General features: G+C 51.2%; 1 protein-coding gene across 1 annotated transcript; it reads left to right on the plus strand.

Moving 5' to 3' along the window:
• Positions 1 to 565: 565 nt before the first annotated feature.
• Trib1 (tribbles pseudokinase 1) lies at positions 566 to 8581 on the plus strand. Its single transcript, XM_036209068.1, has 3 exons — positions 566 to 1764; positions 3606 to 3898; positions 6240 to 8581. Exons 1-3 carry the CDS (start codon positions 1405 to 1407, stop codon positions 6703 to 6705), a joined length of 1119 nt encoding a protein of 372 aa, XP_036064961.1. The 5' UTR covers positions 566 to 1404; the 3' UTR covers positions 6706 to 8581.
• The last annotated feature ends 4596 nt before the right edge of the window (positions 8582 to 13177 follow it).

Here is a 13177-nt window from a genome sequence, read left to right on the forward strand (position 1 = left end):
AGAAGGTTCTATTTGTGGAAGCGAACAGACGCTGGGGATTAGAGCTGGGAGGAGGCAGGAAAAGGAAAAAAAAAAAAAAGCCACATTCACTACCACGCACAGGTCTTCCCCGGAACTACCGCGTGGGGGTGAATGACTGATAATGGAATTCATCACCTTTCCTCTCGCCCCTTCCTCCGGCTGTAGCCGCGACTCGGCGGCGCCCACAGCTCCACCGGGAGCTCCCCAAGTGCAAAGCCGCGGGGAGGTCCCACCGGAGTAAAGGCGTGACCGCCGGGTTGCAGCCAGCTGCCGGTGCGGAGCCCGGAGGTGCGCGAGCCGGCGGGGAGCTCGAGATCCATTGTGTTGTGTGAATGATGAGCGCGCACCAATCAGCAGTCGTTTCGCCCCCGCCGCCCCGCCCCTCCCGCCCACTTCCCTGGGACCCTGACGTCACGGGAGCTTTTCCTCCGCCCCCTCCTTCGGCTACCAGCGCGGAGCCAGCGGGCCTGCGGTGGAGTGCGCGCAGCCTGCTGCCCAGCCTAGCCCGGGGGGGGGGGGGGGGGGGGGGGGGGGGGCGTGTGTGCGCGCGCCCAAGACGGCCCAGGACGGTCCCACCTGCGCCCAGGCGCGCGCTGTTGGGAGCATCCCCCCAGGCCTCCGGCCACCCCCACTGTCCCAGCTTCCAACTCCATTACCCCTCCCCCCCGAGTCTCCTCCCTCCGCTCCGGTGACTGTGAGCCGGGCGACGGGGCCCGGAGTCGTCGCAGCCACCTCATTGCACAACCCGGCTTCCCAACTGTTTACACAGCCCGGCCTGTGTGTGTGTGTGTGTGTGTGTGTGTGTATACAGCGTGAGTCACTGGGAGGCGGAGGAGGTGGAGGAAAAGGAGAAGGAGTGCACTGGCCGGGATCAGTGCGGCGCACACACTCATATTCAGTCACTCTCTCTGAGCGCGTCTCGCTCGCTCACACGCCGGGAGCCCAGGAGCGCACAGGATCCCGAGCGGCGCGGAAAAGTTGTGCCGGCTTTTACTCAAGACTAATTGCTTTGGGAAGTGCGTTTGCTCTCTGAAGCCGCCGAGCCTGCGGAAGCCTGTCCTCAAGGCTCAGCACCCGGGAACTCGGGCCGCCTCCACGTCCTGGACTATTCACAGCCTCGGCAACAATAGCTGCCCCCGCCGCCAGCGAGGCGCCCAGACCTAGTGCCTGCGGAGGTCTAGGGACCCCAACCGGCCTCCCGGGCTCAGTCGTGTGGCCAGCGTGGTCCTCGTGTGCAACCCCAGCGTACAGGAACGGCTCTCGTTTTGCTCCTCTTGGGGGCCGATCCAAGCTCCGTCTGCAAACTCCATCCCGAGGGCTGGAAGAAGTCGCCGCGCGGATCCGGGGATCTACAAAGCCGGGGCCGCTCCGGCCAGGGCCGCGATGCGGGTCGGTCCCGTGCGCTTTGCACTCAGCGGCGCCTCGCAGCCCCGCGGACCGGCTCTGCTGTTCCCGGCTGCCCGGGGTACCCCGACCAAACGCCTGCTGGACGCGGACGACGCGGCGGCCGTGGCGGCCAAATGTCCGCGCCTCTCTGAGTGCTCGAGCCCCCCAGACTACCTCAGTCCCCCGGGCTCGCCCTGCAGCCCGCAGCCTCCGCCCTCCGCGCAGGGGACGGGCGGCAGCTGTGCGAGCGCACCCGGGCCCAGCCGCATCGCCGACTACCTGCTGCTGCCCCTAGCTGAGCGCGAGCATGTGTCCCGGGCGCTGTGCATCCACACCGGCCGCGAACTGCGCTGCAAGGTAAGCATCCTGGGGCGGGGGCTGCGGGCCTGGGTGGTCTACAGAAGTGCTTGGGTTCCGGGCCACCCCGATCACGCTCCGGCCAGCGCTTGGGTTTGGCAGAGCAGATTAAGGGCGTTGAGTCGGATAAGGAGGCATTTTGGTCAGCTTCGCCTTTTTGGAGGGAGAGGGGTTTCCTGTGGAGTGTTATGGTGAGGGTTCGGCGGTCTAGAGGAAGTGCAGGGTTCAGTTCTTTTTTATCTCTGTTCTTTTCTTTGGCGCTCAGTGTAGCTAGCGCGTGGCGTTCCATTTAAGTTTGGAATTGCAATGGATTCCAGGGCCATGCCATTGCCCTGCTCTCATCCCCCCCTCCTCCCCCTGTCCTGGAAGGACGCCCTGCAGTGGGTGCCTCCTCGGGGCTTGGCGCAAGTGGCCAGCTCTTTGCCGGAGGTTCATGGCACAGGCTCTGCGTAGACGGTGTCAGGCTTCTACCGAGGGGGTTCTTGAATTCCCGCTGGAGCCAGAATACAGCCCACCCAGGGGAGCAGTGGGACCGGGCGAGGGGGCTTAAGCCTGGGAGGGGCTTTAGGCCTGCGTAAGAGTGTGAAAAACTCTCAGGGGCTCGCTTCCATTCGCTTTAGTTTGCGACCCACAATTTTCATTGCAGCATTAGATACGGGATGGTCCGGTTCTCCTGGAGAATGCGTAGTCGGGGGCGCTTTGCGGCTCACACCTCCCGCCCACCGTGAAGCCCCACCGACTCCTTTCATTCTCCTGGAGTTAAAGTAGCACTTGGGTTTTCAGGCACTCACCTGAACCCCCCCCTCCCCGCTTGCTGCTGCCACCTACTGTCCACCCGCGGGAAATCGCAGATGCGTGGTTAAGCCCGGAGAAAGAAACTTTTCTTCTTGGTGGATGAGAACAGTTTTGGGAGAGAAACTTGTGTGGCGGGGTGGATGGGGTGCGGGGAGAGGGCAGCAGAGGGATTTTTTTTCCCTTCCAGTTGGTACCAGAGCAGCCACCTCAGAGGTGGGGTGGGTCAGGGACATTATGCAACCCCTTCCAGTTCCTCCGAGCAGATAATAGCTGAATCCAGATGGTGACAGCCCGTGTGTCACCATTTCCAGTTGCGTCTAGGATATGAGTAACCGGACTGAACAAAAGGCCCTTAAAAGAGACCAGCAGCTTCTCAGAGGATTTGCTACCCATTCTGGGGGTGGGGCAATAGGGTGGGGGGGCGTGTAAATAATAAACATGAAAAAAACGGCCTTTCAGAGGTGCCCATCTCCTCCTGTAAGAAGGCAACTCCAGGCTGCTTCCACCTGAGTCACAACCATAGGCAGGTTGCTTAAGGCTGCCGTGTCAGTCTGTCCCTCCAAGTCATCGGTTCCTTCTGACTAATGACAGCTCCTCATGTTGGCTGCCTCTGCTTCCCCTTGGAGGCTGCAGAGTCACCACATTCCTTGACTGTGCTGGGCTGAGCCTTCTGGGTTTGCAGGAGGCACAGGCAATGTTTAACGGTTGCTGTTCACCCTCAGGGATGCTGGGGGACATTCCATTAGCTACATACAGCATCATCTGTTAGGAAGAGCCATATCAGGGAGCTGGGCTTGGCTGCCAGGAGCTGATGGCCCCTACAAGACAAAAGCATGTGGAGAAGGTGGTTCTTCCAATCCCATCCCAGGGAACTTTGGAAGTTGCTAGCCCAGATCACGGTTTCAAGGGTATCCTAGCAGCTGGAGCTATGGTAGAGAGAACGGAATATCCAAAAGTTGAACACTTCAGTGGAGCTGCATATGGGACCTGGGAGGCAGGCAGCTCCTGACTTTCTGGCCCTTAAACAGATCACTTTCTCTCTGCAGGTGTTTCCCATTAAACACTACCAGGACAAAATCAGGCCTTACATCCAGCTGCCATCACACAGAAACATTACTGGCATCGTGGAAGTGATCCTCGGGGAGAGCAAGGCCTATGTCTTCTTCGAGAAGGACTTTGGGGACATGCACTCCTATGTGCGGAGCCGGAAACGGCTTCGGGAAGAGGAGGCCGCTCGGCTTTTCAAGCAGATTGTTTCTGCCGTTGCCCACTGCCACCGGTCGGCCATTGTGCTGGGGGATCTGAAGCTTAGGAAGTTCGTCTTTTCCACAGAGGAGAGGTGAGCAGCTGCCACAGCACCTCCTGTGGCCTTAGGTGCAAGCCAAACTCAGGTCTCCCCTGGTTTAGTATTAAGTCCTGCTTCTGGAAACTCATGGTCAAGCTTGGTTCATTCTCTGATCTATTGGACAGAGTGTAGCGAAGCCTAGAGACACCTTGGTGCTTTTGTGGATACTGCCTGATGACTAGATGCCCCTTCCTACTTCTGTCCCTGGCTCAGGCTTATTTCCTCTTGTCAGAAAGGTCAGACTTCTGGGGGGGGGGGGGCAGGGAAAGGTGTTCGCCTGTCCTGGAATATACTGACTGCAAGAGGTGGTCAAATCCTTGCTCCCATCAAGTGGCTCTCTCCTGTACCTAGAAGGCATTACAGAGCTAGTTAGGCTGTGGTGTTTGCAGAATTCCAGCCATCCCTATCACACTGCATTCCTGCTCTATTTCAGCCTGGGCACCCCCCCCCCCCCCCCCCCACAAGCCCCGCAGTAGTTTGCTCACATTCTCTGGTGAGTTTTCAGTCATTTCGTCAGCTCCATCTTCAGAAAATAACCACATTGAATAATAAATGGAGGTTGGCTAGCATGCACTGCTAAATATAGTTCTTGGCTTACCTCATAAAGGACAAGATGTGCTTGATAAGGGAATAAGGAGACATTAAGATTTGAAGTGGAGGTTTCACCAAGAGAATTCAGGAAGCTGTGTGAGATACATCATACTTCATTCTGTAGACAGACTGCCTCTGTGGTAGGAAGATGTAGACTGGAGAATTGTCCTGTGGGAGTGAGTTGCTTTGCTGAATATAGTGACCCAGGGCTTGCCCTACCTCTTCACTTTTACCTTTAACTCCAGGGCCCCCTAAAAAGTCCTCAAAGTATGAGTCTGTATCTGACCTTGCATTAACTATTGAAACATACCGGTTAGCAAAGAGGAGCAGACTTTGCTGTGAAGAAGTGTCCAGTTCCTGGAACGTGCTTCTGTGATAATAATGGTGATGCCTTTTTTTTTTTTTTTTTTTTTTGAAACATGTGCTACACACCTCCTCACTGGCTTTTGAAATCTGCATTGCACAGGCCAGTGTCATGGGCATAGGGTTTGGTAACCCGAGGGTTAAGCAACGGCAGGCTGACGCTGTTCATGAAACCAGCACAGGTGCAGGGTTTTAGTACTACAGGAGCCAATCAGAGGCAGACAGTGTGGGTTGAGTCATATTTTCCGTTTACAGAACCAATGGGTATTTTACATAACACGGAGGTCATGCTGAGGACAGACCGAAGTTAGCACATGTATACTACACTCCAGGGAACAGGAAGACTGGGAAAGAAAAAAAAAAAGAAAGAAAGAAACCACCAGACCTTTGAGAGGAAAAGGAATTGACCAAATGTTTGCATGTAGCTTCACAACGAGTGACTTACTGAAATAGGCCTGTTTCGGAGAAGCAGGCACCGGATATTAGAGGTGCCCCACGTGGCTGTGGGGGAGCTAGGAGATGTGGGTGGCTGGTTCTCTATAAGGAGGCACCTGCAGCTTCCTAAGAGTTCCTTTGACCAAAGGTCTTCTAGACTATAGTTTCTTTCCATTATAGGCTAGGTTTCTGTTCTTTCCTTCACATTCATTCTCCAATGACTTCTTCCACAATGATTATCCACAAAACAGAGACTCTCACATAGGATAAAGTGTACATGGATCTGCAGCCCTGGGGGGTCCAGGGGCCCTGTAGTCCTCCGATCTACCAGCCTCTTGTGTTTCTTCACGTAACGTCTCTGTCTCGGCTACATGTTTTTTAACAGTGAAGCAGCCTGATAAATGTAAATATGCATTCCTTGCAACTTTCCCATTATGGTTATTGCAGCTGGGACTCGGGTGAACAAAGTGTCCTTGGCTTGGGCAGTCAGTGTTATGGTAAGAGACTAGTGGCCTGTGGGATACAGAGGCCCTACCCGAGGAAGAAGGACACATACATACGCTTGCCTCCTCCTTGACAGCTTTTGTAGAACATGCTAGTCTTCCCCTGGAACCAGCTCTTCATTCTGCAATGTGAGCTCTGACAGTTGTGCAACCCTATTAGGATATCTCTTACAAGCTCCAGCATCATGAATATTATTTGAGACTTTGCATCATACCCCTCCGCCCCGAGCGCTCTCAATACTTTGCAAATATTTATTGCAGTTTGTATTCGTTTGTGAAATCGCTAGTCTTGGGTGCTCGCAGGCCCAGCGCTTAACTAGATGAAGGGGTAAATGACATTCCTGCGGCCTTGGCTGGTAGTGCCTGTGGGCACTGTTATTGGGAAGGCCTTGTTTTTCCATAGCAGCTGGTCTGAATATAATCGCTCAATTTCTCTCCCACAGAACCCAGCTTAGATTGGAAAGCCTGGAAGATACACACATAATCAAGGGTGAAGATGATGCGCTGTCAGACAAACATGGCTGCCCAGCCTATGTGAGTCCTGAGATCCTCAACACTACTGGGACCTACTCTGGAAAGGCAGCGGATGTTTGGAGCCTTGGGGTGATGCTCTATACACTTTTGGTTGGACGATACCCCTTTCATGACTCAGACCCGAGTGCCCTTTTCTCCAAAATCCGCCGTGGACAGTTCTGTATTCCTGAGCATGTTTCCCCCAAAGCCAGGTGCCTCATCCGCAGCCTCCTGAGGCGAGAACCTTCTGAGAGACTCACAGCTCCTGAGACCTTACTCCATCCCTGGTTTGAATATGTTTTAGAACCAGGGTATGTTGACTCAGAAACAGGAAGTTCGGACCAGATTGTTCCTGAGTACCAAGAGGACAGTGACATTAGTTCCTTCTTCTGCTAATCCCCCCCCCCAAAAAAAAAAACCCTCAGAAACCTCATAATTCTCACACATGGCATTTCCATTTCTAATGATGGGCAGGCCCTCTTACATGGTGCCACCCAGATTTGGAGATGGGGCACAATTGTCCCTATGGGTCTCAGTGTGGTGCCACCTCTCTGGGCTGAGTGATTTGATCTGAGCAGCACACACAAAGATGAGCTGCTCTGCAGAGGTGTCCCCTACTTGATGAACCATCACAACTGTCCCCGCGTCAGATACAAGGGCCATCCCGTTCTGAAGCTAAAGGAAGAGTGTGGCCATCCCACATAGTCAGGTGTCATTGAACTTGAACACTTGAATGGGAAAGGAAGCCCATCGCCTAGTGGCATTTTAACAAGGTGGCCAGTTGGTTGGGGTGACAAACCTGTTGTCACTGAACATGTCTTGGAAGGCTCCCACTTGCTGCTGCTGCTGCTGCTGCTGCGTTCTCGGATCAGAAGAAGTTTGTCTTTTTATTAACCCTCACCCTTGCTTCAGGGTCGGAATAGACTGAAAAGCTCCGGAGCCTGCCTGAACCCAGACTCTTCCCCTGCAAGAGCTTGCCAAGACCTCCTTTGCAATAATGTTGCCCCACCCCCCCCCCCCGTGGATCCTGTCCTCTGCAGCTATCAAAGCACTCACCAGCTAATTGTGGAAAACTATTGGGAGATTCAAACTCCTGGCTGGTTCAGCACTCTTGAGCTCAGTCAGACAGCAGTGTTTTAATTTGATCACATGGTATCTGTTAGCTCCTGAGGCTCTCGTCGAGTATAGCATTTAGCCTTTACCCCTCGCCCCAAGGCCATCTTGGGGTGGAACATTTTGTGTATGAGGACAAGGGTGAAGAGACTCCCTCCCTGCTCTCTGAGGAGCATATATGAACCAACCGTCTTTGGGCTTCAGAGAAAGAGAATTTGAGAGCGTCTTGGAAGATTGTCAGACTAATATTCAGAATGAAACTGAACACGTCCCTCCCATGGGTACCTGCTGTGTCTCTGGCATCCAGAGTCTTCAGTTTCCCATCCTGGGCTCCCTGGACCTCGAGTGTTGTGTGACTTGTGAATCCCTCTGTGATGCTGGCTCTGGGGTGACAGTGAACCTCAAAAATGTAGCTGGAAAGGACTGTACCATTCATCCGATGCAAACTCTGCCTTCAAGCTGCCTACCAGAAATCCCTCGCTTCAACTTCCACAGGTGGGAACCCAGCCTCGGCCCGCATACTTCTGGAGATGGAAACTTACTCCTTGCAGGAAAGGAAGCTTCTCGGAGAAGCTGCCGGAAGTTGCATTTACAAAAAAAAAAAAAAAAGTACAGATGAAATAGCAGTCACTGTCTGGGACAGTGCTGAAACCAGGCGGTTTAAACGGGTAACAAAAATACTGTATTTTGAGAAATGGCACAGAAGCAGGCAGGCATCTTCAAGGGCTATGCCTAGGCAGACTACTAACATTGTGAGAATGCCGTGTATACCTCACGTACTGTGTACTTTATATTTGTACATACATTTTACCTTTTATACCTATGTCCAGTTGTCATTTGGCTCTGAGGCTTGTTTCGTCGTCTGTGTCTGTCTGAGGAACCTGTGTGTCCAGAGCCACGTGAAATGTGAATGGTTGTCGGCAATACGACCTTGACGGGACGGTGGGACTCGGGGAGGAGCAGGGATAGGACCTCTCTTGGGGTTACCCAGCTCTTGTGTCTGTGATACAGTTCCTGGCTGAGGACTTGGGGCTGGCCGGGGCGTTCGCCTGGACAGCTTGGAAACACTAGGTCTCCTGTGCGCGTGTGGAAAGGTGACAGTGCCACACTGTTGCTGACTTGTAGAGAACTTTTAATAAATTTGGTTTTCGTAAAGAAATGCTCTAAGTCTCCTTTGTATGTGCTCTGCCTTCCTGTGGCTGTGCCGGGCCACAAGGAGATTTTGGCTTTAGGGGTTTAGTGTCTCACTGAAGAGAGGAGAGTCAGGCAGATGTGGTTTTTTTTTTTTTTTTTTTTTTTTTTTTTTTGTTTGTTTGTTTGTTTGTGTTTTTGGACAGGGTCTTGTGTATTCCTGGTTGGCAGGTAATTTGCTATGTAGACTAGGCTGGCCTTAAACTCACAGAGATCTCCCTTCCTCTGGGATTAAAGGCATGTGCTATTATACCTGCCTGGAATCTGCTTTTTTTATGCATATGCACTTTAATGGACAGGACTCATTTGCAAAATGAGGTTGGTGGGTGCAGTGGGCTGGGCTGGAAGTGTTGGAGGGGAGTATTATGTGGATTTTTGAATTGAAGAATTTGCTGCCTTTTGACAGGCATGGACGGTTCACATCTGTCTTGTCACCCCAATACTTTGGAAGCTGAGACAGGCAAGTCAAGAATTCAAGACCAACCTGGGCTGTATAGCAAGAATGTCTCAAAAACAACAAAAAGAATCCTCTGGCTTTTAGTGTTTTAGGTTAAGGAAATGGAGGATTGGAGAAACTGAATACCTAGGAAGAATGTCACAGGTCTCCAACAGAATTTTACTACCTTCTTTGATCTTGATAGAGAGAGGGTCATGTAGGTTCCAGAAGATACTTACCCCTCCAACTTTAGACCTAATTATAGTAAGAATAATGACATTTCTTCCCACTTCTGTCCACTCTGTAAGTATAAATATGAAAATAAGGAAAGGCTGTGTAGAAAACATCAACCTGGGTCACAGAGTTAAGGAAGATGGCTGGATTAGGTTCCTAGCTTCAGTGTGTCTTCAGAATCAGTCTCTCTCTCTCTCTCTCTCTCTCTCTCTCTCTCTCTCTCTCTCTCTCTCTCTCTTGGTTTTTCGAGACAGGGTTTCTCTCTGTAGCTTTGTGCTTTTCCTGGAACTCACTCTGTAGCCCAGGCTGACCTTGAACTCACAGAGATCCGCCTGCCTTTTTCTTCAGAATCTGTTAAAGCCAATCAGACTGCTTAAACCTGTGAGCAAGGAGTAGGGAGGGGCTCACAAGTCTCCCCAAGCTGAAGCCCTACTGATGGTGGCCCCATGCCCATGGACAGTGCAAACTGGAATCTGGGCTATTAATGAAGAAGAGAGGATGTTGGGAGGGCATTGACAGGACACTGATGGTACAGCTAGGAAGAGGGGAAGAAGTGTGAGGTGAGTGTCATCAAAATATGTGCACGTCAAGTATGCAATTCTCATAAGTTGATAAAAACACATCTTACAAAGCAAGCAAAGCCACAGGGCTGGGGAAATGGCTCTTTGAAAATAGGTACCTGCTAGCAAGCCTGACAACCTTAATTTGATTCTCAGGATCCACCTGGGGAGAGAAGGGAACAGAACTGTAAGTTGTCCTGGACCACCATACTCTGCTGTGTGTAGTACAAGTCACCATACCCCATGTACAGTGAATTCTCATGAAGACAAAGACAGATTAGAACATAGAACAGGACCTGGGTTCCCTCAGGCTCTGTCCATCCCTGCTTGGCACTGATTTCCAAGGCACCCGCTAGGATACACTGTTTCCTGTGGTGTTGGTTTTTTAAAATCATTTACTTATTTGAGACAGGGTACTACTGTTTTAATCCAGACTGCTTTCAAACCCAGTCCCGTCTCATTCTCCCGAGTGCTGGGATCACAGTGTGGGCTACCATGCCTGGTTCATGAGATACGCTTGTTTTAAATAAAAGACTTTTTTTTTTGAGACTTTTATACATAAATACTGTATTTACGCCATTTCTACTTCTCTTTATCCCCTAATTCCTCTCGTGTCCCACTCACTCTCGTCTCAAATTCATGACCTTTTCTTGAATTATTTTTAATATACACACATATGTGTATATATACACATAACACAACCTGACGAGTTCCTTCTGTGTTGCTCCTTGTGTGTATGTTTAGGGCTGACCGCTTGGGACTGGATAGCCCTAGAGAGACTGATTTTCTGGGGAGATAAAATTTTAACTAAATATAGCCATGAAGCATGACTGCCAGCTCTGGGTCCACATGGAAAACTTGGCGGAAATGCCAGGTAGCACCTTTATGCCCTTTGCCAGCATTAAGCTAGAGGTAAGTTAGAAAAGCAGACAGACCCATGGTATCAGAGTCATTGTAGCGTGGGCCATGTGAGAAAGCACAAAAAGTCAGAAGCCATGTGGAACATTGAACAAATGGCCGGGGAACTGGCCAAGTGAGGTGGTATATTCCTCTAATCCCAGCACTTGGGAAGCTGAGGCAAGAGGATCAGGAGTTCAAGGCCGGCCTCAGCTACAATAGCAAGTCCAAGGCCAGGCTGAGCTTCAGGAGACCCTCAACTCAACCTCTCAAAGTGAGAATGCACAAAGCCAAAAAACAAACCTAGAAAAAGGGCTGGTCCCGGCCTCTCCGCGAACAGGACCTTCAACCCTGAGTTCCCGGAGAACCCCAGGACGGATGCTGCAATGCCTCCCTGCTCCAGTGAACCCAGACTGCTTGGTGCAACTCCTTAGGCACACACAGTGAATACTTTGGACTTCCCTAGCTTTAATCTGAGGATTTCAAAACACTGTGAGCAATTAAGGTTACAACACCCCTTTGTACTGTTGTTACATGGATCAGAGAGAAATATGGGTCAGGATTGGCCAGGCTGACATGTGATACACAGACGCATACATTTAATCTCCTGAGAACAGATCAGGGGGCACCAACACCCAGCTGGATGAGAGAGGGTTGTCATGAGTGGGCCACTTGGTTTTATTTTCTCTCATGCCCCTTACGTATTTGACATTTGAGTAGGTTATAACACCACAATATCATACTATCTATAAGTCCTGGAATGGTGTGTGTGTGTGTGTGTGGGGGGTGGTAGCACAGGCTGACACTGAACTCAGTCCTCAGCCTTGTGATGGCCTGGGTTCACAGGTGTGTGCCATTACACCTGGGATTTCTTGAAGTTTTACTCTTTCCCATCACTTTTATTCACCACATCCTTTCTAGAAGTTTCCCTCCTCTTGTGTGCACACCAGTCGAGTGAACTAGGCAAGTCAGGTATTTCCCTATCTTATGACTGAGAAAAACGAAGGCTCCAGTGTCTTTCAGTAGCTGCTCAGGAGGAGCTAGCTCATAGCTAGGATATGAACTTGGCCTGTTAGACTCCATACCTAGTGTTCTCAGCCCACATACCACAATGCCATCTCCTGGTAACAAATGACAAGGAAAAGTGTTTTTGAAACAAAGAATCCAAATGTGGAGTCTTCAGCTCTGTCAATATCTTCACAATTTATCTGGTATATTAGTCAATAAACATAGAAGCATTAGCAAAAAAAACGAGGACTCCACCATTCACTCAACAAGCATGTGTTATGCCTACCCTGAGCTAGACACTGTGGTGGACCTTAGGAACATGTAGCTGAGACTCAGTGCTAGCTCGTTAGGAGAACTCCAAGAAGCCATGACTGCTTGTCCCTGTCACTTAACACAGTGCCTATCGAAGGGGAAGGTCAAATGCCATGGATGGATGAGAGGTGGATGGATGGAGGGAGACCTTCCAGCAGCTCAGAGCCTGGTGGGCCTCCATGTCAGAGAACCGTGAACATCGAAGTAGAGATCTTGGGACCATGGCCTCATCCCATGTCTGAACACTTGGCTGTTCCTATTGTCTTTTAAGCAGGAGTGACATTGTTTGATTTCTTTGGTCCCTGCTGCTGTTGTTTTATGATTCTGTGGAAACAGGTCCTCTACCATCCTTGCCAGAGTGACTGTGGGAACAGCCCTGCGCTTCCTTTCAAAACCAGACCCAGGCTGGGCGCTGGATTCCTTGCCTAATTTCCTCCCGGATGAGGAAAGGTGTTGTAGCAATGAAGGTGATGGGATTGGCTTTTCAACATGGCTTTGGCTGGGAAAGGGAGGACAAATGCATAGTTAATCATCCACTCCTCCCAGAAAGTAAACAAATAAGGAAGCAAAGGGGGCCGATCCCAGCACCAACCCCTGGGAACCAACATGGAGCCTTCAGCCCGTTCCTGAATGATCTCAGCTGCAAAGACTTCACAGTTCCTGGAAGAGGGGGAAGCAGCAGCAGCAGCAGCAGCAGCTGGGTATCTAGCAATCATGAGGCCTCGGGTTGCATGCCCAGTACTGCATGAGCAGGGCTTGGTGATTGATGCATGTATGTCAGCCCGGCACTCAGAAGTTCAAGGACATCTGTGGCTACATAAGGAGTTCAAGGACAGCTTGGGACCTGTGAGACCCCAAAATAAGAAAAACGGTAGAGGAGGGGGGGTCACAGGGACATGGCTTTGTGGTAAAACTACTAGCTTCTGAAGCTCCATGACTGAGTTTGACCCCCAGAGCCAGCACCAGAACCCAGATACTGTAATCTCCTACAGCAAGATGGGAGGTAGGGGCTGCAGAACCTCTTCGAGGCTCATAGGTGGGCTAGCTTAGAGTTGGGGAGAACCTCTGTGAGGCTCATAAATGGGCTAGCCTGGAGTGGTGAGTATCCCTGCTTGTC

Source organism: Onychomys torridus, chromosome 16 (genome assembly GCF_903995425.1).
Source record: "Onychomys torridus chromosome 16, mOncTor1.1, whole genome shotgun sequence".
NCBI classification, from domain to species: domain Eukaryota; kingdom Metazoa; phylum Chordata; class Mammalia; order Rodentia; family Cricetidae; genus Onychomys; species Onychomys torridus.

What these genes read in the sequence shown, in the direction of transcription:
- Trib1 (XM_036209068.1), top strand. Translation starts at nt 1,405, where the DNA reads ATGCGGGTCGGTCCCGTGCGCTTTGCACTCAGCGGCGCCTCGCAGCCC. An exon ending in GCCGCGAACTGCGCTGCAAG is followed by an intron (nt 1,765 to 3,605) that starts GTAAGCATCCTG and finishes TTCTCTCTGCAG; the next exon opens with GTGTTTCCCATTAAACACTA. An exon ending in GTCTTTTCCACAGAGGAGAG is followed by an intron (nt 3,899 to 6,239) that starts GTGAGCAGCTGC and finishes TCTCTCCCACAG; the next exon opens with AACCCAGCTTAGATTGGAAA.